General features: G+C 37.0%; 2 protein-coding genes and 1 long non-coding RNA gene across 3 annotated transcripts; all 3 read left to right on the top strand.

Moving 5' to 3' along the window:
* The first annotated feature begins 310 nt into the window (after window positions 1-310).
* Window positions 311-6238, top strand: LOC115922479. Its single transcript, XM_030981400.1, has 4 exons — window positions 311-1270; window positions 3500-3542; window positions 5343-5618; window positions 6234-6238. Exons 1-4 carry the CDS (start codon window positions 1208-1210, stop codon window positions 6236-6238), a joined length of 387 nt encoding a protein of 128 aa, XP_030837260.1. The 5' UTR covers window positions 311-1207.
* A 1629-nt stretch (window positions 6239-7867) lies between these two features.
* On the top strand, window positions 7868-20855 carry LOC115922659. The gene is made up of 3 exons (XM_030981949.1): window positions 7868-8150; window positions 18809-18887; window positions 20573-20855. The coding sequence occupies exons 2-3, from the start codon at window positions 18809-18811 to the stop codon at window positions 20794-20796; spliced, it is 303 nt and encodes a 100-aa protein (XP_030837809.1). The 5' UTR covers window positions 7868-8150; the 3' UTR covers window positions 20797-20855.
* Window positions 12559-14446, top strand: LOC115922660. The gene is made up of 2 exons (XR_004063538.1): window positions 12559-12979; window positions 14277-14446. It is a non-coding gene; the product is annotated as an uncharacterized LOC115922660 (long non-coding RNA).
* Window positions 20856-22896: the final 2041 nt, after the last annotated feature.

Here is a 22896-nt window from a genome sequence, read left to right as displayed (position 1 = left end):
ATGGGGTTATCTGTTTTATGTGTTTTATTCATCAATCGTACAATCTATGTATTGATAATGTATTGAATTATGTCAAGATGAAAAACAACTGTATTTCTAAGTAAAAAATTCGTATCGTTTTGGAATCAATAAAAATAAACTATTGGACAAAATTGGGTGAAAAAGAAGTTAGCAACGTGGCGCACGCCAACATAGTCGTACGCTTACTTATTTATCCGTATGTTAAGAGATGCTGAAATGTGAGGGCGTAATACACTCACATTATTTTGCCGTGGCGGCTCACGTGGCATATGTTAACGAGGTTTGGATTTAAAACCGTTTTGATTGGCTAATTGGTGGAGGTCACGTGAACGAAGCAAAGTGGCAGAAAAGCCCCTTTCACTCGTCTCCCAATTCAAGAGCTTCAGTATCGAGTCTGATGTCACTCACTTCGGAGCTATCATTTTCTTCGGCCGGTTTGGTTTAAAGTTGCTCGTCAGTTTTATCGCACGGATCATATATACTTTTTCATCGCTTCTGCGAACTGGGTGAGACATCCAGAAATTCAGCGTCTCGCAGCAAATATCTTTAGCGAGAAAGCAGTCTACTTCCGAGGATAAATTAAAAGAACAATTCGCATATCACTCAAGCTTACGAAGGAGACACACCATTTAATCAACCCTTGTTTCGTTTTCGAGGATTCGTGTAGTGTTGATGCAATAATAATGCTTTTTAATGTTCATGTGTAGTGTTGTGAGCACATTAGAAATGTATTGATATTCCGCTGGTCTTTTGTTCGTTTCTGCTTCTGATATTTTTCACGTTTGATTCAATCGGACACTTACTCGTTTTTGCGTTTTTTTGTTCTAATCGGAAAAAATTGACGAGAGAAGACATTGTTTGATTACGCTGCTGCAATAATGATGCTTTTTAATGTTCATGTGTAGTGTTGTGAACAAATAAAAAATTGATTGATATTCCGCTGGTATTTTGTTCGTTCTGCTTCTGATATTCTTCATGTTTGATTCAATCTGACACTCACTCGTCTTTTGCGTTTTTCGTTCCGATCGGAAAAATTGACAAGAACACATAACGTTTGTTTACGCTGCTGCATTATTAATGCATGTTAATTTCTGATTGAAGCTAATCGTTCAGGAATAGAATCTTCTAGGAACACATCATTATATAAATTGAATTGTGGAATATTTATAGTTTTACATGAGCTGATATGGAGAATCAACGTGGACAGAGTCTTGGTGATGTAATAACTCTTGGATTATTTCTGAGTGTGGTAAGTACTCGAGATTTTGTTTTATGTTTACAGTTAAATTATTTCTTAGTTTGAAAGACAATTAAAGGATAATAATTTACCCCACGTTTTGCAGACAAACACATCACTCAACACAAACATTAACATAAACTAAATTACAGGATTAAGTAAGAGGGTGAAGACACTCTAACAACAAGTTTTATGGCCATTTAAATTTTTAACATACAGTAACTCGAAAAAAAACTCATGTCATTTCTTTATTCTAAAATAAATACAGAATTTTCTTACCATCCTTTTGATCAGTTATCTGGAAACAAGATATTATGCTTAAAAGGAAGTCATGTTTTTTTGTTGCAGCTAGGGGCCAGAAAAAATAGTTTTTGCCTTTCAAAATGCAATCAAGCAGCGTTGACATTTTTTAGGTGAATAATGCAGACCTTTTCATTTTTCATGTTTTTTCATCACAAATGAAAAACGAAATGGTCCGCGCTATCCACGCTAGACAAAAATCTGATAAAAATCAATTGCCCTATTTCGCATCTATTTCCTCAATCATCTCCGTTTTTCTATTCATCCCATTTAAAGCCGTAACATTTCAAGGAGAATCAAATAGATTGGGCCTATGTGATAAATAATTTGGAGTCGGTTTGTAGTTTTGGTGGTTTGACTGAGCTTTTAAAAAGTGCCTGCTCACATTGAATACTGTTAATATTTAAGATCGAAGATCAAGATGCAAAGCGTTATTGAATGCGTGTATCTTCTTCAATCAAGAAAATCATTCATGTCAAGGATAAAGGGGCCGTCACAACTTTAACTAATTGAAGAAAAGAATATGAACAAAATGGCAAAAGTCTGAATACGCAGGTAAAAGCACAGAATTATCGACAAAGAGATTCGTGGGGATGAACGGAACGGAAATTCTGAAAACGACTGAGCCAGAAACTTCTTTTTACATTCTATTATTAGTGTAAAATTGTAACACCAAACGGGTATCAAGCGTTCGATGCTATCAACCACCAAAAATGATAAAACCATAAATTCCTCTACTTAAATTTTGTTGTTATCAAGGCAATACATTTGTATCCTGTTTGGTCCTTACATTAAAAACTATATTTACATTTGTAAACTTCATAGGAAATTCCCCAAATTTCAACGCTGTAAAACATATACGAAAACTAACAAGGAAATGATACCGAGTGGCCAAAAGGAAATTTAAACTTACGAAACATTTTCTTAAATGGAGTTTTGATTTGTACTAACTAATTATTGAAACTACTTTACTTTGGATATGTATCGACTATTTCGATTGTTATTTATATCGCAAATATTTGTTTTCTTGGTGATACAGTGAACATTACTAAATATTCTACTGATCGTTCTATTCGACATCTCCATAATCCGATAAGCAAATATGAATCATTACTTATATTTGCCAGTGTAGATTCGAATGTAGCGATGTGAGGAGCATTCTAGATTTTTCTCTGAAAACGAGTTCCATACCTGCCCTCCTTTTTACAAACATGTACTTTTCCTCCACTCGGTTTTTTTAGGGAATACTTTCGATGTAAAGATCACTTTGACGGGAGTCATATCGACACGGTTCCTTGTGGAAACTTCTCACTTAGATAAAATGGGAATTAGTTTGGCAGAACCATAAGCATCATTATATCAATATTATAAATTCTCATCTCAGCGACAGGGATTCCAGCTCAGAAGTTCTAGGTTCTCCTTTACCGATAATAATAATATTTTGCTTTTATATAGCGCTTAATACATCTATGATGTCTCTCAGCGCTTTACAGATATGCTATTATTACCCCGGTCATTGGATTCAATACTTGCCCGCACACACTGATGAATACCAAGTTTCATTGCTGATGAGACGAACCTACGGGAAATAAATAAGTTTAAATTTTTTGAAGAGTGTTAACAATGTTTTTTTTTCTCCATAATTACCACATACCAAAATCACCACATACAAAAATCTCAATACGTAAGGTGCGATGACACTATTGCATTGCATACCATATCATTGTTTCCTTATTTACTAAGTTCTTTATTTTTTGGGGCAAATGTTATCCCGAACTAGTTTTCAGTTCCTTGCAATCATCTGATATGTAATGGTATTTGGAAATGGTATTTGAAAACATATGGGTTCTCTATTCTGCAAAAATCATTCCCCGACAATGATTTAACTGGCTTTTACCCACTAAGTGTGATTGCATTTTTGCCGGTATCTTTTTTCTGCAGTTAATAGCGGGGGCCAATGGATCATGTAGTCTCGTTTCGATTGGTAAGTTTTATTTGAATTAAAGTGCATATCATCGATGAACTGACATTGATTCCAGACTGTCTGAAGTGGAAGTGTCTGAAACCAAACTGTCAAAAATATGTGGATGGGTGCTACATCTTTGGTGCAGCATGGCTTTTAAAAGATAGGAAATTATTTTGAATTGATCATGTTAAAAAAATTATACATCATTGGAAAGCTCATAATATCTTATTCCATATAAAAATCATAATCGTGACAGAAGTATTAGGCACGACTGAGCACGCAAAACTATTTACAAATGTTTGGAGGCACATTCAAGATTTGTTTGACGTAACTAATGAAGAAGTTGGACAAATATCCCTGCGACTTATCAAGAACACACTGTGCTTCCTACTTCCAACATAATTACGGTGGGATATGGAATGAAAGAATACGGGCTTTTAAATAATTTATATTTATACATAATCATTATTGATCTCGTGATTATTTGTCCATTCAAAACCATCATGAAAACAACTACTTTAGACAAATGTGTATCTGTCAGTGCCATTTCAGACTGTCTAAAATCGGTAATGCGAAATGTATTGATCTTAATGATGTTTTCATGCTATAAAAGAGAAGATCTCCAATGATGTATTCATGAATGGAAAAAAGGTTATTTTGATTTATTGATCAATTTACTACTAATGTTTATCAGGAACACCGTGTAGCTTAAGCTTCTCGTATTAATTCCTAGCCAAACCGTATTCCCCATAAACATTTTGTGGAAACAGATAATAAACACGAATTACATTCAATCCAAAAAAGAGAAATTAATTTGTTATCAACTCATTTAATATGCATCGAAATTACCTAAGAAATGAAAGAGTGAAAGACAATTCAATGTATGCTTAATTTAGGAAAACCTTTTTTTTGGGGGGGGGGGGATTGGGAATTGGTCTTCGATGGCCAGCATTAAAGACGAGGTTGGTCGAATTTTGTTTGCGATTACTTGACGAGATACAGAAGAAATTAATGTATTCTATTAAAATATATAGGCTTATTCTGAAACTATGGAAATCTAAGCAATGATAAGAATAGAAATAACTCGAATTTGAGTGCATCCCTCTCTTCAGAATAAAAGCCTAATCGCTTCAAATCGTAGGCAATCGCACTACTAGTCTGACGTCACTGCGATTCTGAGCCGATTTAGCTTTTCCTTCTCCAAGAAAGCTTGAAATTCCTTGAAATCTCCCTTTTATCAATCATGTGACCATTCAGATCATTGAGATTGTACAAGTTTTAATGCTCATATTAAATGCAATTGCAAATTAGTCATATCGTAGTCAGATCGTAGTCAGATCGTGCAGTGTGCGCCGGACCTTACCATGTCGGCGAAACTGGACCCAACAAATGATGTGTCATCAAGCATGTCGCAGCTCAGTAGATGAGCCATGGTCCCGGTGGAAGCCCTGCCCACACTCAATCAATAATATATAGCTATTATACAGATCGCAAATATTTTGAGGGAAATTGTACTCAAGGCTAAATTCAATACATCATTGTATATCTACTAGAAATCATGTTCGGATTTATAATATATACATTATTGTCATGTCCGCAACATTTCAATAGGTTACGCTCAAAAATGTTTATTCAAATAATGTATTGTGCAATTGCGAATACTTAGTTTGTTCAGCTATCAACGGATAATTGTTGACAGCTGGTCGCACCAGCAGCCCCTGTAAGGAAAGTCCGAAGTAGGGCAATCAAAATGGTTCGCTTCTGATTTTGGAAGTTAGTAGTTGCGACCGGGTTTGTTGCTCTTTTCTTAAATTGCAGCCACAACAGGACATACATGCAGTATAAAGACATTTAATAAATGCACCTCTAACGTACGGGGAAGTGTTGAGGTGACTAGCGCAACCGTGAGCGTCGCCTCTGGTAGCAGCGTCGATGCCACTGAAGCAGCCAACAACATCGTACAATGCAGCGAAAAGGCCTGTACTGAGCTGGCTTTGTTCCTACTGGACCACTACTCACGGCAGTTCTGTCTCACCTTGGATACTAGAATTTCCCTCCATGGCCTCAACGCAGCGATTACAGTTTCTTATTCAGGTAGAAACCCCTTTCTGTACATGTAATACGGAAACATACATTTCATATTATTTAGTTTAAAGTGTGGAGTTTGATTGTGCAATGGGGCTTACTAATATGTGCAGATATGGTGGTTTAGTGGATATGTCCCCAGAATATGATTAACAAAATACGGGGTTTGATTCCCTGTCACGGCACTTAAGTCCAATGGTAAGACATCAATCTGCATTTGACTGTCTTCACCCCGATAATGAACAAGGGTACCCAATAGGAATGCCAAGGCGCCTTACCAGGGCAGCTTCGCTAAAGTAGGGGGTAAAGCACGATAAAGCACATAGAGACTTTGGCCAGAATTCACAAAGGAGGTTTGTCAACAAACTTACGTTTATGTGCGTCATACGACGCACATAAACCTAGGTTGGTCGACAAACCTCCCTTGTAAATTCGGGCCATTAGGTTGAGCTCTATTGAAATATTGCTATTATTGATATCAATATCATTATTATTATTATTATCATCATTAACATTATCATCATTATCATTATGTTGTTGTTGTTGTTTTAGTTTATAGGCGTTTGTCATTCAGAAGTGAATATTTACGCCTCTTCTCTTAAGCCTTTTTCCCTTAAAAATTAGATTGACTTTTTTTAATAATATATTTGGATAGTTGGATTTTTAAAAGTTAAACTGTTTATGTTGAAGAATTCAGTGGCTAGCGAGCAAAAGGCCTATCGGCTATATTGGACGCCCAAGGACCAGCTCGGACACGGTACATTGTGACAAGCTTGTCAACTCAGCCTAGTAATGCTGAGTCTAGGCCCTCCGACATCCACCAATAAGTCTAGTCGTCTCCACCGCTTTTTTCAAATTTCGTTCGAAAGCCAATAAAAAAAAACAGAACGTATACATGAAGATTCAAAACGTTAATATAGGCAGTTCTCACTTTTCTTTTTCATCATGTATCACTCACTATGAAAAAAAGCGAAACATATTGGGCTCAAATAATTATGTGCGGTGCAAGGTGGTTAGTAGGGGTACAGGTGTACCCTTTTAGTTCCTGCTGGTGGTTAAAGGTAATACAAAGTTTGGGAAGTTTTGAAAATTGGGTGGATAGTGATTCTTTACAATTTTGATATATTTGGATGCCCCTGTGGATGAATTATAAGCACTAGCAAATTTAGCTCTTAAAACACTTCTGCTTTCGAGAAAAATTGAATATAAAAATTTACCGGTGTTTCCGGTAAATTTTGATAACTTTCAAATAGCGCCTACGGCCGTACAATGGTAGCTGCGACCATGAACATTTCAGAATGTGTAGTTGTGATATATAATTTCCAAACGGGAATAGCTAATTGGTCGATTTTAGTCAAGAAACATTGTTTATAGCTTAATTAATATTTTGACCTTGAGAGGGAGCTATACAACATAAAGAATTTATTATTTACAATTTCATAATTTTAGACTCGATTTCAACCGCGACAAGGATCACTGAATATTGTAGGATCGCATATGCTTTCAATATGTTAATTTGAACCAGATTCATGGCCCCATACCAAAACTTTGTATTACCTTTAATGTCTGTGGATTTCAGAAGTATTGGGATTGCTTGTTCGTTTGCTATGCCATATTATGTAATAAGCATGGCTCTCTCTATTAGAAAGACTGGGCACTTGCATAATAAATGATAACTGTTTCTTTTTCGTGCTCACAATTTGAGCAATGACCAGTCTCATGTTGATTCAACTCAAACAGATTTTCATATATTAAACCTAAGTTCCCAGTTCGTAGGCGATTGAGAATAGTTTCATTAATTCTGTTGTTCAAGTAACACACAATTGTTTTTGATACTAGAGTTTGCGTTTCCCGTAATAATAATTATAATTATTATTAAATAGGCTTAGTTAAAGAAATATAGATCATTTTTATTCATTGATAAGCTTGTTCATACTGTTTATCTGTGTACAGTTAGAAACAGAATTATTCATACGCTTTTCAAGTTTTGTAATATGTTATAGTATGTGAAAACATTTATTTCGCCCGATTTATGGAAATATCAAAGCTTACATCAAAAAAGTATTCAACAAAGGATCTGATTCAACTAGTCTAACATTTTAATTGATGAGTAGCACAATCATCACATTTGCAAGGAGTATGAATACTTCAGTTGTTACTGTACTTGTCATTGTATACATACATTTTGGTTTTAAACGAAAAAAAAATATTGACAAGCCGTGATTCTTCATTATGTATGACGTAGAATTTGGTGTGAGTCAGACCCCTTTTGAGGCCACATTCGCTGGATTTAGTGATAACAGCTTTTTCCTTGACGGCTTACACGGCTGCACCAGTTTTACTGTCGAATCCTTAACATCGGGCCCAACCGCAACACCATCTGTGGGCTCAAGTCTTAATCAATATCACCACGGTGACTGCGATGAGCAAGCCGCTGCGTCAACGCCCTCTGCTACGACGCAACCGACAGCGACGCAACCAGTAACAAAGCAACCAACTACGACGCAACCTTCAACAACTCAATCTGCTACGACATCGCGTGTAAGTATGCTGAAAAAGGCTCAGATCGACAAAAAGATTAATCATTATTGTGACTATAATTTTTTGATTTTGCCTGATTTTCCTTCTCCCATTCAGGAGAACGTTTTTTTGTAGGATGGCAATCTACGCGATGTCGTAGTGTGTCGCCTGAGCAACTACGTGTTCATTTATTACATTCATCAACGAAAGAAAAGATTGTTATAAGATTCACTATCACCTGATATTTCTTTAGCATTTAATAATGCATTAAAACGCGAAGAAAAAACTTAAAAAACGTTGTGCTGCTGCCAACACCAATCGCATATCAATATTTTCCCCGCGAAAATTATATTGCGATTCCTTTGTGGTATTTCAAACTCAGAACTTAACCGAACTCAACCTTAATACTTACCTTAACTCTAATCCCCGAACTTTAACCCAACCCTGATCCTAATTCACAATTAGTTTGTACTACTAGCAATACGTTACTGATCAATATTGATATACAGTGCGTCCAAAAAAAAAACTATACACTTTTGAAATGGCTGCCGAATAAAAAAATATATGATTCTGGGGGAAAGGTTTTACATGTAGGGAAAGCTCATTATTAACTCAACTTCCATACGACACCACAAAGTCCGAAAATAATTCATGCTTGGGTGAGCACTGGTCACTTTTGTAAAGGGTATGAAAATTAGTCCCATACATGGAAATTCAGCTGTGTTGTTTTATTCGTACCACGACGTAGTGAGAGAATCTTCGTGTGTTATGCGTTGGTCACAACCCAACGTGCGTGTTTTTAGTCCGTACGGTTTTTGGGGAGGCCACGGCCGCCACGTTTTTCTGAAAACGTAGGGAGGGAGTGGCAAAGGCAGGGAGGGAGTACCGGCAACGCACGTCACACACACGGAGTAAGTACGTGGCCCGCACGCTACGTCTGGCCGTGAGCGGTTACGTGAATCGTACGTTGCGCACGTGGTAAGTGCGTTGTACATGCTTACAACGTACGGAGTTTTCCCGCCCGATGTCGTGGTAAATATAGGACGACATTCCTATGATTTCCAGAAGTCCCAGCTGCTGCAGCCTCAAGATGCCGCCCATTCCAACGCAGAGACTATATACTGCAGAAATCAGTGCGCACAACGTGCGTTGTAAGTGCGGAGCACATGCTTACTCGGTACGGTCCACGTGAGTTCTGAGTGCTCATTGGACAGTTACACTGGGGAGGTGGCGAGTAATGCGGTGGTCACATCCCGCCGTACTTGCAAGTGCGTGCTGTCTACGCGCAAAAACGTGGGCAAAATTTGGGTATCCGTACGTGATGAGTACCGCCTCCGTACGGATTTGGGAGCACGCAGACACACCGTAGCACTTTTAGTGCATGAGGAACTTTCGCTGCGTTCGGGCTGCGTTCGGGCTACCGATTCACCCCAGTGCGTGTGACGTGCGTGCCCGGTACTGCCAACGAGCGCACAACGCACTGACTCCGTGCGTCTTTTAAAGGCGCACGTGATAAGTGCGTGGTCCGTGCTTACTCGCCACTTCCCCAGTTCAGCTATCCAATGAGCACGCAGAACTCACGTGGACCGTACCGAGCAAGCACTTACAACGCACGTCGTTCGCACTGATGTATGCAGTATATAGTCTCTTCGGTGGAATGGGCGGCATCTTGAGGCAGCAACAGCTGGGACTTCTGGAGAACATCGGAATGTCGTCCTATATAAACACCGAGTTCATCGCACGTGCACGCACTTACAACATGCGAGTGAGTAAGGACACCGTACGTGAGCAGCACTTGTAAGTACGGCCTCCGTACGATAACGTGGCAACCGCACGGAGACCGTACGTTGTAAGCACGTTGTAAGCACGTACAACGCACTTACCACGTGCGCAACGTACGATGCACGCAACCGTTCACGGCCAGACGTGGCGTGCGGTCCACGTACTTACACAGTGCGTGTGACGCGCGTTGCCGGTACTCCCTCCCTGCCTTTGCCACTCCCTCCCTACGTTTTCAGAAAAACGTGGCGGCCGTGGCCTCCCCAAAAACCGTACGGACTAAAAACACGCACGGTGGGATGTGACCAACGCTTAACGCAGCGAAATTTTCTCTTACACTAAAAGTGCTACTGTGTGTCTGCGTGCTCCCAAATCCGTACGGAGGCGGTACTCACCACATACGGATACCAACATTTTGCCCACGTTTTTGCACGTAGACAGCACGCACTTTCAAGTACGGCGGGTTGTGACCACCGCGTCTTAGACTGCACCATTGTGTCTCGCCGGGGTCCATTCCATCAACTTCGTTGTCCCGAAAATTTGGCCTATCGATATTTCGTTCAGTCGGTGGGAGGGGCTTTAAGGCCACCTTTTTGGGGTCACCCTTTTTTCTTCTTTTTTTAATTATTTTTTTTTAAGGGGGGGGGGGGTTGCTTTTTTCCCTTTTTTCCCCTCTAGACTCTTTTTCATTACCCTTAGTAAGACGCAGTACTTGCCATCGTATTATATCAAAATGCATGAGCCCACAGCTACAGCGATAGGTTGTGGGAAGGTATGCCTCGATATAAATGATTTACGAGGTACGAATCCCCTGACTGACATGGGGCATACTAATATATTGAGCTTTACATATAAAACCTACTTCATCATGTTCGGATCATATTTTGTAATTTGTAAACTTAAACAAGATCTAATTGTACGTATAGCCAATATCAACTAAATGTTACTATATACATCTCATCTAAATATTGATTCATCTGGCAGGTTGACATGTTTCTGCATTCAACCAAAGCAATATCGATAGGAGGTGCAACTAATGCATTTCAGAACATGTCTCCACATGTTAGGGTCCTCTTTTCAGAAGTGAAATGTCTTGATGCTGGTTTGCCCAGTAACTTCATGGGAATGTGAGAGGAGTTTCTCGGCACTGAGACGCACGAAAATCTGGATCGGGAGCACAATGACACAAACCAGACTTATTAAACTCCTTTGCAAGTTGCCACATTCGCAGGTCAAAGTTAGAAGGCACTAACACAATGCAGCTAGCTTAGAAGATTTTAACAAGAAAAAAAAACTATAAAAAGTGGTAACTTCACTGAATTATTGTAACTTAAGTTTATCAAACTCCCTTGTACCTGTTAAGTTTTGAAGGTACTCGGCAACTTTGTTAAAGGTTGATAAAAAAAACTGTGTAATTTTGTATGAAATATTACTTATTATATTTCTTCTACTGTATCTAACATGCAAAATACCACAAAGATATTTACGGTTTTCTTTGAAGGCGTCACTGGTCAACACCGTTTAACAGTGATTAATAGTAAATTCTCCCAACCATTTTTGAATTTTCCCAACCACCTTTCCTTGAAAATAAGACATAAAAGAGGCTTTTCAACACTTAAATATCTGGAATGGTATATAAAGCCAATTCATTGCTTTATGATGACTTACATTCACCGAAATGTAATTTAATTGTAATAATAAAGTTGAGAAAATTAAAGTAACGATTAGATCAGTTTTCCCAATTTGTATCATTAATAATGGTCCGTTTTCACTCAAGCTTTCATATTATCATTAGTTGTACATCTAGCATTGGAGTGACTACCTTAGCATCACTTTATCTCATCTAAGCAATGTTAAAAAGGCCCTTTAAGTACTTTCTTTTCATATGAAATTACTTGATATTATTGAAATTATGTAATAAGACATGTGACAGGGTTCCAGTTTCAGTGTTTTTTAAATTTCCAATAGAACAGTAATTTGGACAATAAATCAGATATACAATTCAATATTCAATAATATAATACATTTTACATGGTTTTAAACTTATGAAATAGAAAGCATTATACAAATATTGACTGCTCATGAGGATGATGGAAGGAATTATCACTCCCAAGGTGGTGTTCATACCGGCCCTTCTATCACCCCGAGGCGAAGCCGAGGGGGTGACATAAATATGCAGTAGAGATTTATTACAATATTTACTAGTACATTTTGAAGGAGATTATGTAGCGACCGAGCCAGAAGATCTTTATTAGTCTAAACTCTGCACTCTTGGGCCCTCCAGTCTTTAGTCAGTATTTGCTATACATTCTTTTTGGCACATTTACAAATTTTCCGCCCTATAGACCATAGGGCGAGCCGATTTTAACGCTTGTCTTGTACTCCACATGATGTGACTACCTGAAACTTATCTAAGAAATAAGCATTATATTTTTAGGAAATAAATTTGTTATTTCCCACACTGGGGATTGGGGCATTATTAAATATTTTGATGAAAAAGGGTTAATAATATTGCAATAAAATCGTCCAATAAAATCGCGTAATTAATCCACTTACGTTGCTAAGACTATAAACTCATCTGATTGGCCCATCAGATCGACAAAATGACAGATTATCGCTAGTCCGCCAATCAGAAAAGTTGTATTAACCGGCTTTGGTAATGCGTTTTTGCGAGTCACGTGTACATACAGGCGCTTTGTTTGCCGTAATCATGTCTGTCGATGCAAAATCTTATCGAAATTCGTCAAAAAATAGATGTTTTGCTCATTGCTCTAGTGTTTCCGAAGATCTCAAACCTTTCACTACCACACGGTGGAACACATTAGTAAGCAGTGTGAATATTTGGAAAGATTTAGTGGGGTATCAGGCTGATATAGCGAGAGCCTTTTTACGCGAAGTTGGACCTGATGCGCTGGTCGATACTGCTGTAGTAAGCTTACCAGTGGTAGTACCAGAATTTGGTGGATATCACCCGACGTGCTATCGCTATTTCACAGATTCATCAAAGCAAGAGAGAGGGAAACTCAACAAAGACAAACAAAAAACAGACGCTGCATCATGTCACACTTTAGGTAAGCCATACATTTAACTTAACTTGTGCGAATTCTTTTCACTCAAAATTTTGTTCACAACTGTGAGTGTGACTATGAGTGTGACCATTTTTGACCCGTGACTCCGGCGTGGAGAAACCCACTCTAACACTAGTCTACTAACACATCAAAATTCATCTAGAACTTAATTCCACAGTTGTTCAAATAACGGTCATGATTTAAAAGTCATTATCTTTCTTATCTCTTTCGTGTCAATTTTAAATCTTTTTTTTTTAATAGTAGACTATATTTCCTAGGCCCAGGCCTAGGTTAGACCTCTACACTTTTTTACAGTCACTGGTTTGAACAAGAAGACGGTCTAGATTCTAGAGTATCTCCACGCCGGAGTTACGGGTCAAAAATGTTTACAGTTGTAAACAAGCACAGATCTAGGTCTAATATAGTCTTGCACTTAATATGCAGCTAAAAATAAATCGATTCTAGACCTAGGCCTATAACAAAAAGTGTTCAATAGCCTAGACTTAGTTTTCAGCTAAGTATGGGCTTGGCCATTTTTTTTTTTTTTTTTTTTTTTTTTGGGGGGGGGGGGCAATTTTAACTTACGATTGATTTGTTATTAGTCTATAGCACTGAATACTTTGAACACCTTAACATTTTATTTGTGATTAAATTTAAATGGGATGTTCACATGCAAATACATTATAATATAATGTCTTAGTTTTCTGACGGCTTTTGTCTAAAAAGCCGTCAGACAGCGAAGCTATGGCCATTTTTTTTTTTTTTTTTTTTTTTTGGGGGGGGGGGGGGCAATTTTAACCTTCAATTTAACCTATGATTGCTTCGTAGCATTACTTCGAACACCTTAACATTTTATTTTTTGCTTAAATTTAAATGGGATGGTCAAATACAAATGATTATAATATAATGTCTTAGTTTTCTGACGGCTTTTGTCTAAAAAGCCGTCAGACAGCGAAGCTATGGCCAATTTTTTTGGGGGGCAATTTTAACCTTTGATTACTTTGAATACATTACAATTTTAATTGTGCTTAAATTTAAATGGGATGTTCACATACAAATGCATTATAAAATAATGTCTTAGTGTTTAATTTCTTTCTCCTTGTGCATAACTGTCCAAAACAGCCTGTTTTTTTAACTATACAAGTACAGTTTTGAATACAGCTGATGTTTGATAAATCAATAATTCATATTGTTACTGTTATGACTATGAATTTTTATTTAACCTGCTTGCATAATTGTTCAAACATTATTTGAATTGTGAAAATCACCCATCTCTCTCAATTTTCATTTATTTGTACAGAATTGGAGCCTTCTACGTCAAGTGCAGGCGGTCAAGCTCCAGGTCCGTCCTCAGCCTCAGCAATAAGACGCTTACGGTCAAATTCCAGTGTTGCTGGTGCTTCAAAGCAGCCCTCTGTCTCTGCCCACATTCTACCAAAGATTTGCATCAACTGTCGACAAAATAAAACTTATTTAAGGACTCTGAGGGGAAGAAAAAGAAGGAACCATTAATGCTGTGTCAATAGCCAGACGGTGGAAAAGTAGCAACAGCTGCTAAAGACAAGAAGGACGTCCACATTCTTCTTCAGATCCAGGACCGGGACTGTGTAGCAATAGAGATCAGGTATCATCGCAGTTGTTTCAGGAGCTATACTGTCTACCAATCAAGGAAAAGTGTTGAGCCCATCAAGGAGCAGAAGTATGGAAAGGCATTCCTTACATTTTGCAGTTATGTTGTAGACAAGAAGATCATACAAGAGAAGCAAATATATAGAATGACAGCTTTGAGAAGATTGTTTGTAAAAGCCGTTAAAGATGTTGAGTCTAAAGATGCATCAAATTACAAGACCTACAGCCTAAAACAACGCCTGAAACGAAAGTATCCACAACTCTGCTTTCTGCAGCCTAAGAAGAGGTATGCAAGTGAAATGGTGTATGTCGAGACGCTATCAACTGAAGACCTTGTGCCAGGAGCAGTTGGTTCTGAAGGAGAAGAAACAGACACCACCACTGATACAGACACCCTATCTGATACTGACACAGACACCACAGATGTTGATGAAAGCATAGAACCTCTTTGTAGCCTAAAGATGAGGAGAACCAGGTCATAACACCGGTAACATGCAGCTCCCAGCAGACTACAACATGCGCTATAAGCACTAGGTCCCAACAGTTCCCAGCAGACTACAATATGTGCTATGAGAACCAGGTCCTAACAGCTCCCAGCAGACTACAATATGCGCTATGAGAACCAAGTCCTAACAGCTCCCAGCACTACAACATGTGCTATAAGCACTAGGTCCCAACAGCTCCCAGCAGACTACAATATGTGCTATGAGAACCAAGTCTTAACAGCTCCCAGCAGACTACAATATGCGCTATGAGAACCAAGTCCTAACAGCTCCCAGCAGCATGGCTCTGCCTCAACCCTTACTGTACTGGGCTATTTTGAGCACCTCGTGACGGGGGGGGGGGGGGGGGCCCCCTATGATCTCTGCCGTCGAAAGTCTGATGAACGCGAAAATTTGCATGTTTGTAGATATTTACGTAAGGAACAAGATGGTATAATTAGTTTTTTCCTAATATGCAATTTTTTTGTCGTTATAGCCTAATTATGCAAAATGCTAATTGTATGCATTTTTACAGAAAACTCTTCATATTTATCTGTAGACTTGTGAAGAATGTTGAAAATGTATTGGATAAGTGTTTCCTTCATCTCAAATTCATGAGGTCACATTATTTTTATGATATTTGAAAATGCATAGGTTAATTTGCATAAATTATGAATACGCATTCATGAATATCAAATCTAGAAATATACAGGGAACTAGAATCATTACAAAAATTGTCTGACTCCACTTTTTAAATGGTTAATTGAAACCCGTTATTCATATGAAACTTCTTTTCTATTACAAAATAGTTATTTTGATGTATTACATCAAAATAACTATAATAACTAATAATTATTAATTACTAATTTATGATAATTTATGCAAATTACTCCTCTTTTTAAGAAACCAAATTTGGATTGTGAAATTTTGAAAAACTATCGGCCTGTTGCCAACCTTAAGTTTCTTGCTAAAACAATTGAACGTGCTTGTGCTTCTCAAATTCAGGGCTATCTATCATCAAACAATTAATCTGTGTAGTAAAATGCAATCTGCTTATAGATCTTCTCATAGCGTTGAAACTGCTCTTATACGTGTATATAATGATTTGTTGTTAGCTGTGGACCAAGGTGATGAAGCTGTTTTAATACTTTTAGACTATTCTGCGGCTTTCGATACTATCAGTCATGATGTTTTTCTTGATCGCTTACGTAATAGATATGGTGTATCAGGTACTGCCTTGAATTGGTTTAAAACCTACTTTATGAATCGTTCACAATCTAATGTCATTAATGACTCATTATCCAAACCTCATCTTCCACTTGAAGGTGTTCCTCAGGGATCCGTCATCGGCCCTTTATCATTTACTCTGTACACTGCACCACTTGAAGATATTATTGAAGCGCATGGTTTAGGCCGAATGATATATGCAGATGACACCCAAGTTTATGTTGTTTTGAAACGTGATTCCGACCATTCTGTTATTACTAAACTTGAAAGATGTATAAATGATATCAAAGCTTGGTCCACTGCTAATGATTTAGACACATTTATTCAAAATTGCGTTCGATGATTAATTAACTCTGTTCACTTTGATGTGTATTCCATATGTATTGCAATTTGTAGGTTTATTTGCATTTTTAGTTTTGTATAAGATGTAATTGTATATCAGTCTATTTTGTGTGTATAGCGCTTAGAGACTTTGGTGGTAAGCGCTTTATAAGTAACGTTTTTATTATTATTATTATTATTATTATTATTATTATTATTATTAAATTAGATGCGATTTTCAAATATTTATTTTCTTTTGTATTTTATTGTTTTTTATTTCTTATTATATCTATTGTTTTATTTCTAATGTATTCTTTTGTTCTGGAACACATCAAGTTACTTTGAGAAACATATAAAAGCAATTTGATATCAATTCATAGTATTCACATTTCTGCTTGTACATGAATATATGCAATTATAGCATATTTTTCATGACATGTGCATACTAATTTTTATGTAACACCTTGCAGGTATATCCGATTTCGACAAAAATGGTATCAAAATGTGCGTAAGACTTGAGGGAAAAAAAGTCATGAAACGACAATTCAAAATTCCAAGCGGTTGCGGCGCAATCTCCGAAAATGTCGAGGGGGGGCCTCCCAGCCCCCCCCCCCAGTACAGTAAGCGTTAAGTGAAATGAATGCTGTATGTATTGTTCATCAAACTAAAGAAGCAGCACAAAGCAAAGTAGTTTGTTTTTTACTGTAATATTTATTGTTTGTAAATGAACTTCCTCATTCAGAATAATTGTTAAATTATTACAGGCTTTGTTGCAGAAAAATGTCAAACTTAGGTATTTTGGCTTAAAATGTCATTTTCATGCAAATTTCCTGAACTATACAGTGTTTTGTGAAATATTACATCTTCCCTATAGATATCTTGTACAATAAATATGAAGTTAGACCACCACAGCGGTATCAGATTCACTGATTAAAACCAATTACCACCTGTATTAGTGAAAATCACTTGCACCGGATGCAGTCCTTTTATGAAGGAATGCTTGTTTTCAGATCTTTTGTTTTGGCCGCCATTTTTTCGGAAGTGCTCCACTTCTGGACGTGGGAACTATCAGAATATTGATAAGGAACACAATACCCACATTTTAAGCCATAGTTTAGGTAGTCACAAGGAGGAGACTACAAAAATCATTTTAGGAAGCTCTTTTGACCCCATGCCCTATAGTCTACTAAACAATGCGAGGGGGATGTGCCCCCGTACCCCCGGGATCGCTGACCATGCATACAACTTTTCTTCGCGTTTCAAAAACAGCAATATTAGATAGTTCGTAGTTGTAGTTTTATCTCATCCGGTTATACATGTAATTACTTTACTATATACCTCTGATTAGTTTCCGTTTATTTTTCTTATTATATATCATGCCATGATGCTGGATAATTTGTATTGTACTTAATTAATCTTACTTTTTTATTACATATTAATAGGATTACTGATATATTGACATGCTTTCTCCAGGCCTTTATATTAAACATTGAGCTAGGTATTATATTTTATTATCGTTATACTTGTATCTTACTTCATTTATACACTTACATGTTAATACTGTTTAGGGCATTGTATACTTTAAGCTTTATATCCTGCGTCTTTAATAACTAATACACTATGTCTGATTTGAATGATTTTTCTCAACCCTGTTGAAGATTCCGTTAACTAGTGTCACTGGTGTGGTTGTGTATATGAAGCTCATATGTTCTATTCAGCGCCTGCTTATACCGTTCACATTCCCCAAAACATTTGAACGAAAATACAGGGCCTAATATACAAGGTGACAAGTACAAGTACAAGTACTTATCTTTCATTGATCATGTGACCTCGTTTAAACCAATCAGATTGCAAGATTATTAGTATGCGGGATATACTATCAAATAGTATATCAATACTCGTTTGGACCAGCAACACGCTTTATTGGGTTTGCGCCTCGTGCCTTTTCGTTACAACGCTAATAAATTATGCACACAAACGTATATATATCAATATATTCATATATATATATATATATATGTTGCTGTAGTTAAATTAAGATTTTGGAAGAAAAAACATGTTAGGTCAAATGAATTTATTTATTGTATTATTGCTTCTTACTTATCACTTGATGTGTTATTTATTGAAATGAAATTATTTTCAATTTTCTGGTGACATATTGATTCATTTGCAGATGGGAGAAGCTGTACTTTCTACACCTATGGAATTCAGTCAACTAATTTCTCCTTTGGTACTAGAAAATACAACCAGTGGTAAGACTCTTCCTCCCGCTACCACCTCTCTCTTCCATTCTCTCCTCTCCTCTCTTCACCTCTCGTTTCCCTTCATTTCTTTCTCCTAATTTCTATATTACGTATACATTCAATGGCCAGTCTCCTCATCCCACTAACCCTGTCTCTACCCAACCTATCTTCCTTTAATTCTCTCCCCTCTTTCTTCCTGTCGTCCTCTCTTACCCATACTATCTCCATTTTATATCAAACTTTCTCTTTTACGTCCATTTTCGCTGCCCATTTACTACTCCACGTGACATTCAATGGTAAGTCTCCTCTTCTCCGCATCTCTCTAACTCCCCTCTCTCTCTCTCTCTGCTGTGTTCTCCCCTCTGTATGTCTTGTTTCTTAGCTCTATTTTCCGTACTATGTCCATTTCATTCTCCTATGTTCTCTCTTCTACGTCGGTCATTGCTGCCCCTTTACAAGATTCCCCGTGACATTCAAAGGTAAGACCCTCTCCTCTCCCCATCTCTCTGACATTATTCCCCCTGTTTCTCTCTTGCATCTTATCTTTCTACTTCTTTGTCCATTAAGCATTAAAATGCAAAACATAACCTGGTATGTACTTGGAGTTACAATTAACGCTCTTCGTCTCATGAAGAAGATATATTCTAATATTTAATTATAATTAATACGGTCCCAACACCATTATAATATCAAAAGATGGAGTAGAGCAAACCGGATCGGGAGGGGGGGTTAAAACAATATGAATGTGGCTTTCGTCATCGCGACTGCAACACTATTGTTAATAAAATATTTCATTGCTATCATATCTTCTTCTAAAAACATATTTTCATTGTTCGAATGTGAATTCAGGTGGAGCCTGAGAGACCAGTGGCAGATCCAGGGGGGGGGGGGCCTGGGGGCCCGCCCCCCCCTTGAGAAAAAAATAATGTAAAAACACGTTATTTTTACATTTTTGGGGTGCTCAAGGGTGAGGGGGGGGGATGCAAATGTTTTTAGTTTTCGAGGACCAAAAAAAAAATTAAAAATGTGATCACTATCCCACCCCACGTAATCCGTCATTGATTTTAATGGCGATTTTAGTGTATACGTAAGTAATTCAATTTTCAAACAGTTTCACATAATTATGAGGCATAAAAAGCCTACGTCAGGCAAATTAAGCATCAGATGCTAAAATAGTCCTCCGTTCCCCTACGTCAAAAGGTTGCGCCGTTGTATATAAGGTACCTTTGTCACCATGCATGTGTGCCTGAGTGGCACTGTTTGTGGAGCAATAGACAATTCATTTTTGCTCTACTGCATCATACGTTTGGAGTACCGTGTTGTATTGGTGGTTAAATGGATGTTGAGGCTCATACGCAATGGGATTACAAAGAAAACGATTTTGGTACAGTACTTTCTCACGCACTGTCCTTGTGTATCTACCTTGGTATTAGGGACTTTTAGATTTGCACATCGACATATTGGACTGCTACGTGTGACGTCCTTTTAGGGCACTGTGACGTCATTTTAAGGCAATGCCAGTGCCTTAAAAGGACGTCACGCGTAGCAGTCCACTATGTCGACGTGCAAATCTAAAAGTCCCTATTATTGACTTTGTGATCCTCTCACATGACTCTGTAGACGAGATAATTGCCGCTGAATCCAATTTTTAGAAAGTCATAAAGTTTAGTTGCTGATTCCCCTCTTTATTACAGTCTCCAAACGATCCGCAGTGTACAGACTTGTTGCCAGGGATCGGGCGCTTACTGACACTCACTCATCTCACCCGGATGTGAGGTCCGTCATTAGGTGCGGTCACATTTGTTTTGAAGATGAATCATGCAAGTTCTTCACGTACATTAAACGCACGAGGATGTGCTTGCTGGGACAAAGATCAACCACTGAGATACATCATGAGGCTGCAACGTTTACCTGCTAACTTTTGATTATTTCGATTATTCGAGAAACCATGCCCACAAAATCTTAAAGATCTAAAGAAATATCTGAAGAAAACCAATATTTAGACTGAAAGGGTAAAAGAAAACATTGTGAAATTATAAAAAGAAGTCAGAACAGACATCTTGAGAAAAAAATGTAATTATCTTTTTACTGTATAAATTTGAATCACCAAATAACCAGGAAATTATAAATATATACATACGTACAGTTAACAAATTAATAATTCATACCCCTACCGATTTGTTTTAAGCTATAAGCTACTAGAATGTGAAAATGTGAAGTGCACCACACCCTGAGATTTACCCCTGCGTATGATAAAAAAACGTTAAAGGTACTACGTCCCATTTGCAGGCCAAAAAAAGGGAAAGGTTAAATTCCAATGGCATTTGAAAGACAACATTAATTTAGAACTTCCCTTAAAACGAAAAGGCTAAAAAGTGGCTTTCAGTGTGAAAATGACGACCATTGGTTGTCGAATCGACTTGAGCGATTGCGATCACCTAAGTAATACTGTGATTTTCAGACCCTTTTACCGAATTGTTTTACGTTTTGTGCTGCACAAAGATTCAATCAGTTTAATTTTGGGTAGTGGGCTATTGATGTAGAAAAATGCTCATGTACCTGTAACAGCTCATTGTATGTATGTTACTAACAAATGTCAGTGAGTCACTCAATAGTGTCTTACAGTTAAGTCTAGAAGGTAAACGGGTTTTGTTGCATAATTTGAATACTAGGACACTGCTAATGTTTAAATCTTACAGATATTTTTTTTCTTTTTGTAAAATAACCATTTCAGGTCTTCTTTATTCTTTTCTTCATAATAATATAAGCATATTCACATTTTTAGCATTCGCCTCCATTTCTGGAGGGATATACATGGTTTTCTAATATTTTCTTCTATTTGTAAACGATAACTTAATAGGTAAACAAAAATATGAAGAAGTCTCGTTATAGTTGTTTTCTTTTTAAATTCTTTTCCAACAAAACTTTTGTAAACAGTAAAAAGTGCATAATTCAAAATAATATCAACATCGTTTTCTTTCTTTGAATTAAAATCAATACCAAACAATAGATGACATGGTTTGAAATTAAAATTACACATGAAATATTTCTTTATAGTCCTTTCAACTTCATTCCAAAACATACTGACTTCGTTACAAAAAAAGAACATGTGCATACAATCACCTGTCTGATTACAGTAATAACATTTATCATTGGCATTAACTTTCCATTTAAACAAGTTATATGGTATTGCTAAAATATTATACATGAATTTGAAATTGAAATTAATTAGTAAGCTGTCTTTTATATTTTTTAACTTAAATAACCAAACATCCGACCATACAGGTATATATTCAACTTCCAAAGTATTACGCCAAAATTCCTCCGCTCTAGATTTTTCGATTTTTGATTTAATTAACTCTTGATATATTCTTTTAACTGTCAACTGTCTAACTGAAATCATATCCTCAATCAATTTTATATCATTATATACAAACGCTGTGGGTCTAAATTTCATATACTCTCTATGTTCTACATTCATATCTGCAAGTACTAACATATTCCCGAGTGATTGAATCGCTCTTCTAATACGTGCATATTGACTATACCACCTTCCATCCTTAAATAATATTTTCGCATTTAACTCATTAACTGGTAGAAAACCTTTACCATCCATTAAATCCCCAACAAACAAAATGTCAGAATTTATCCAATTCATATAAAAAAGCATTTTCCTTTTATACGTTACATTTGTATTCAGCCAAATCATTTCTCTACGATAACTGCCCAAGGTACAAGATCGATACAAGAAAAATGTCATAATTAAATTATAGTAGAAATGAGTAGAATTATAGTAGAAATCTTACAGATATGACACTCATGATATATTCATAATTCATGCAAAGTCCTACAGAACTCGATGTTGGCTGCAAAAGGGACATACGTCTTTAAAAAGAATTATGATAAGAATAAAACGAGAGGGATAAAGAGAGGGAGAGAAAGGGAGAGAAATATAAAGAAGCAAACATGAAATTAAAGTTGTATGTATTAAGGAACTTTGAGCATGGAATAACTACAC

The sequence above is a fragment of the Strongylocentrotus purpuratus genome, unplaced genomic scaffold, assembly GCF_000002235.5.
Source record: "Strongylocentrotus purpuratus isolate Spur 01 unplaced genomic scaffold, Spur_5.0 spur5_scaffold_12, whole genome shotgun sequence".
NCBI lineage: Eukaryota > Metazoa > Echinodermata > Echinoidea > Camarodonta > Strongylocentrotidae > Strongylocentrotus > Strongylocentrotus purpuratus.
The sequence above is the reverse complement of the archived record's forward strand: the minus strand, read 5'-3'. Positions and strand labels throughout refer to the sequence as shown.

Bases quoted from the DNA above. Each gene is read 5' to 3' on its own strand.
- LOC115922479 (XM_030981400.1), top strand. From the start codon at position 1,208: ATGGAGAATCAACGTGGACAGAGTCTTGGTGATGTAATAACTCTTGGA. The intron at 1,271-3,499 runs GTAAGTACTCGA...TTTTTTCTGCAG, and splicing joins TTGGATTATTTCTGAGTGTG to TTAATAGCGGGGGCCAATGG. The intron at 3,543-5,342 runs GTAAGTTTTATT...CTTAAATTGCAG, and splicing joins ATGTAGTCTCGTTTCGATTG to CCACAACAGGACATACATGC.
- LOC115922659 (XM_030981949.1), top strand. From the start codon at position 18,809: ATGGGAGAAGCTGTACTTTCTACACCTATGGAATTCAGTCAACTAATT. The intron at 18,888-20,572 runs GTAAGACTCTTC...TCTTTATTACAG, and splicing joins ACTAGAAAATACAACCAGTG to TCTCCAAACGATCCGCAGTG.